Source organism: Empidonax traillii, unplaced genomic scaffold (assembly GCF_003031625.1).
Source record: "Empidonax traillii isolate 1590-97213 ecotype Southwest subspecies unplaced genomic scaffold, ASM303162v1 scaffold3261:size17127, whole genome shotgun sequence".
Taxonomy (NCBI): domain Eukaryota; kingdom Metazoa; phylum Chordata; class Aves; order Passeriformes; family Tyrannidae; genus Empidonax; species Empidonax traillii.
This window is the reverse complement of record NW_020958454.1, coordinates 13,790-17,127: the sequence shown is the minus strand read 5'-3', so window position 1 is coordinate 17,127 and position 3,338 is coordinate 13,790. Positions and strand designations below refer to the sequence as shown.

The window sequence follows — 3,338 nt, the reverse complement described above, 5'->3', positions numbered from 1 at the left end:
ATATATATATATATAGCTCTGGCCTTCGAGTGTGGTCGGCGGCCCCGGAGGCGGCGGCGATCCCGGTCGGTCGCAGGGTTTTAGTGCTGGAGGCGCCCCAGGGCCCCTCGCGCTCACGCCCGGGGCTCAGAAGCCGTTGCCGCTGATGTTGATGGACTGAAGGTCGGCCACCTGCATGACGTTGATGCCGCTGCTGGCCAGGCGGGCGATGCCCTCGGGGCAAATGGCCTCCATGGCCACCATGTTGGTGGCGATGAGGGCCGAGGGCGTGGCCCCGCCGTTGCCCTCGGCCGAGGCCGCCGTGTCCATGGGGACGGCCGAGACGTTCATGGCCACGTTGGTGGCCCCTCCCTTCTTGTTCTGGTGGGTCTTGATGTGCTTGGAGAGGTGGTCGCTGCGCATGAAGCGTTTGGGGCACTCCGGGCAGGCGAATTTCTTCTCCCCTGGGGGGTGGGAGGGAGAGGAGGAGGGGGTGGGTGAGGGATCCCGGAGGGGGAAGAGAGATGGGATTTTGGGAAAAGGTTCTTCCCCCCCTGAGAGTGGTGGGGCCCTGGACAGGCCCCCTGGGGACACAAGAGCGTTTGAAAGATGTAACTTCCCAGAATTTCGAGTTGGAAGGGCCCCGCCAGGATCACCAAATCCAGCTCTTGGAGCTGAAGGATTGAACTCACCACCCTGATATTGTCACCAACCCACTGAGCTCGTCTCAGAACACTCACAGGGGTTGGGATTTTGGGATCGTGGCAGGGGTTGCTGGGGAGGGAGATGGGTTGTTGGGATCATGTGGGGATTTTGGGAAATGGTTCCTCCCCCTGAGAGTGGTGGGGCCCTGGACAGGCTCCCTGGGGACTCAAGAGCGTTTCAGAGATGCAATTTTACAGAATATTGAGTTGGACGGACCCCACAAGGATCACCAAATCCAACTCTTGGAGGTGAAGGATTGAACCCACAACCTCGGTGTTGTCACCAACCCACTGAGCTCATCTCAGAACACTCACAGGGGTTGGGATTTTGGGATCGTGGCAGGGGGTTGCTGAGGAGGGAGATGGGTTGTGGGACCATGTGGGGGTGGGGGGAAGCTAGATGGGATTTTGGGAGGAGGTTCTTTTCCCCTGAGAGTGGTGGGGGTGTGGACGGGCCCTCTGGGGATGCAAGACAACTTCACAGAATATCGAGTCGGAAGGGCCCCACAAGGCTCACCAAATCCAACTCTCGGAGGTGAGGGATTGACCCCACACCCTCAGTGCTGTCACCACCCTCCCGAGCTCATCTCAGGGGTTTCCACAACCCTGGGAGGGGGCTGGTGGTGGTGGTGGTGGTGGTGGGTCGGGATTTTGGGATGGCGGCACTTCCAGGCCGGGAGCGGATGTTGCTGGGAGAGATTCCAGGATTCCCTGGAGTGCCAGGACCAGCCCCCCCAACCCCCCCAACCCCCCCAGCACCCCCTGGCCCTACCTGTGTGCGTGCGCTTGTGCCGCTGCAGCTCGTCAGAGCGGGTGAAGCGCTTCCCGCACAGCACCCACGTGCAGATGAAGGGCCTCTCGCCCGTGTGCCACCGCAGGTGGGCCCGCAGGTGGGAGGTCTTCCCGTACACCTTCCCGCAGCCTGGGATGTGGCAGATGTGCTGCTTCTTTTTACCTGGATCCCCAGAGCTCCTGCGAAGATTAAAAAGGTTTTGCTTCTCTTTTTGCCTTGAAACGGGTGACACTGAGCTGTGGGGGGGGAATGTGGAGGGCTCTGCAGGGGGATCAGGACTGGCTGGAGCCGTGGGATCGATGGGATTGGGCCCACGGTGTGAGGTTCAACCAGGCCAAGCGCCAGGTCCTGCCCTTGGGTCACAACAGCCCTGTGGGACACTCTAGGAACGGGCAACTGTGGCTGGAAAGCTGGAAATGGACCTGGGGGGTGCCCAGGTGGAGGTGGGGATGTGGCACTTGGGGACATGGGTCAGTGGTGGCCTTGGCAGCGCTGGGGGAACAGCCGGACACGGCGACCTCAGGGGGCACCTTCCAAGCTAAATAATTCCATTGGGAATGCCAGATCCATGGGGAAGCAGCTCACCTGCCCTCTCCTTCTTTGCAGTAGGGACAGGTACAGGCTTCCCTCCGTGTTTTCCGTCCCTGCTGGGGCTGGGGGTCGGGGCTGGTCTCTCCCTCCTCCACGGCCGTGCTCTCGTCCCCCAGCCCGTCCCCACTGGCACCGTGCAGGCCCAGCTGAGCTCCGTGGTCACCTGGAAGAGAAGGGCAGGTTCCATGAGAGTTATGGCACCTGGGAGAGAGGAGCCTTCCCGCAAAGCTGGGAGGGTCTCATCTTGGCCGAGTTGTAGTGAGTTATTAAAGCCACCCTTCTCCCTCGGCTTTGCTCAGGCTCCCAGCATTCCCCTAAAGCCCTGAGGCTCTCCCTGCCCTCCACAGCCCCACAGCACAGTGGAGGCTCCTCAGCTCACCCACATCCCTCTCCCCCCAGTTTTGGTCCAGTCCTCTGATTTGTGTCCAGGGGAAAGGTGGGAGCCGCATCTCTCCGGAGAAACAGCCCCCTGCCTCCCTCCAGCCACCTGCCCCGCCAGTTATTGCAGCTATTCCAGCCCAAAAAACCAGCAAAATTCCAGCTGGAGCCACATCCATGTTGGGTCCTGCCCGTCCAACACCGCTGAGGCAAACCTGGGGTTCCCCAAATCCCACCACACCGCTGGCATCACCCAGGGCCCTTCGGCCCCGGGGGTGTTTTGGGTTCAAAGGGGCAGTTTTGCCTTTCCAAACGTGCCTCACGCTTACACCTGATGCAAACACCAACCCACAGAGCAGATGGGAACCCTCCTGCCAGCCCTCCATCCCAAAGAAAAGCAGGGATAAATAAAGTAGGCTGTGGAAGAGCAGCATCCATCAGCGACAACGCTGTCAGTAGGGTAATTAAAGCCATTATGGAGCGGCATAAAGACACACAAAGTTGAGAAATCATCTGGTACCGCTGGTGGAGATGATCCCCCCCCCTTTCTCCCAGGGAGCAATTCCTGACTCCAAGAGCCAGGGAAGTGCAGGGCAGTGGTGATGAGCTCCCAGAGGAACAGAACCCACCCCTATGGAGACCCCGGGGCAGAGTTGAAGCCTCTCCGAGTTTACCGCTGGTTTATCGCTCTGCCACCTCCCCAATCCCAGCCCCACACGTGGGATATTTCCCTTCCAGCTCCACTCCTCGATCCTGTTCCTGCTGAGGAGCCAGAGTGGGGATGACAGGCTGAGTAATCTCTTAACAGATGCTGATGGATCTGAGGGCAGATTTAGAGTCAGTGGTACCCAGGTAAAACTCCACGGAGGAGCCAGGCAGGGTCCCATGCTCAG

At 60.1% G+C, this 3,338-nt stretch overlaps 1 protein-coding gene across 3 annotated transcripts in view; it reads right to left on the bottom strand.

The window, feature by feature from the left end:
• Nucleotides 1–8: 8 nt before the first annotated feature.
• Nucleotides 9–3,338, bottom strand: part of SP1 (Sp1 transcription factor) — a 13,984-nt gene continuing 10,654 nt past the window's right edge. For all 3 annotated transcript variants that reach the window (XM_027910354.1, XM_027910355.1, XM_027910356.1), the window contains 3 exons: nucleotides 2,062–2,230; nucleotides 1,456–1,655; nucleotides 9–443 (listed from right to left, as the gene is read on the bottom strand). In XM_027910354.1, the coding sequence (XP_027766155.1) occupies nucleotides 127–443; nucleotides 1,456–1,655; nucleotides 2,062–2,230 (686 nt within the window). In that variant the 3' untranslated portion in view covers nucleotides 9–126. The remainder of the gene's footprint in view (nucleotides 444–1,455; nucleotides 1,656–2,061; nucleotides 2,231–3,338) is intronic.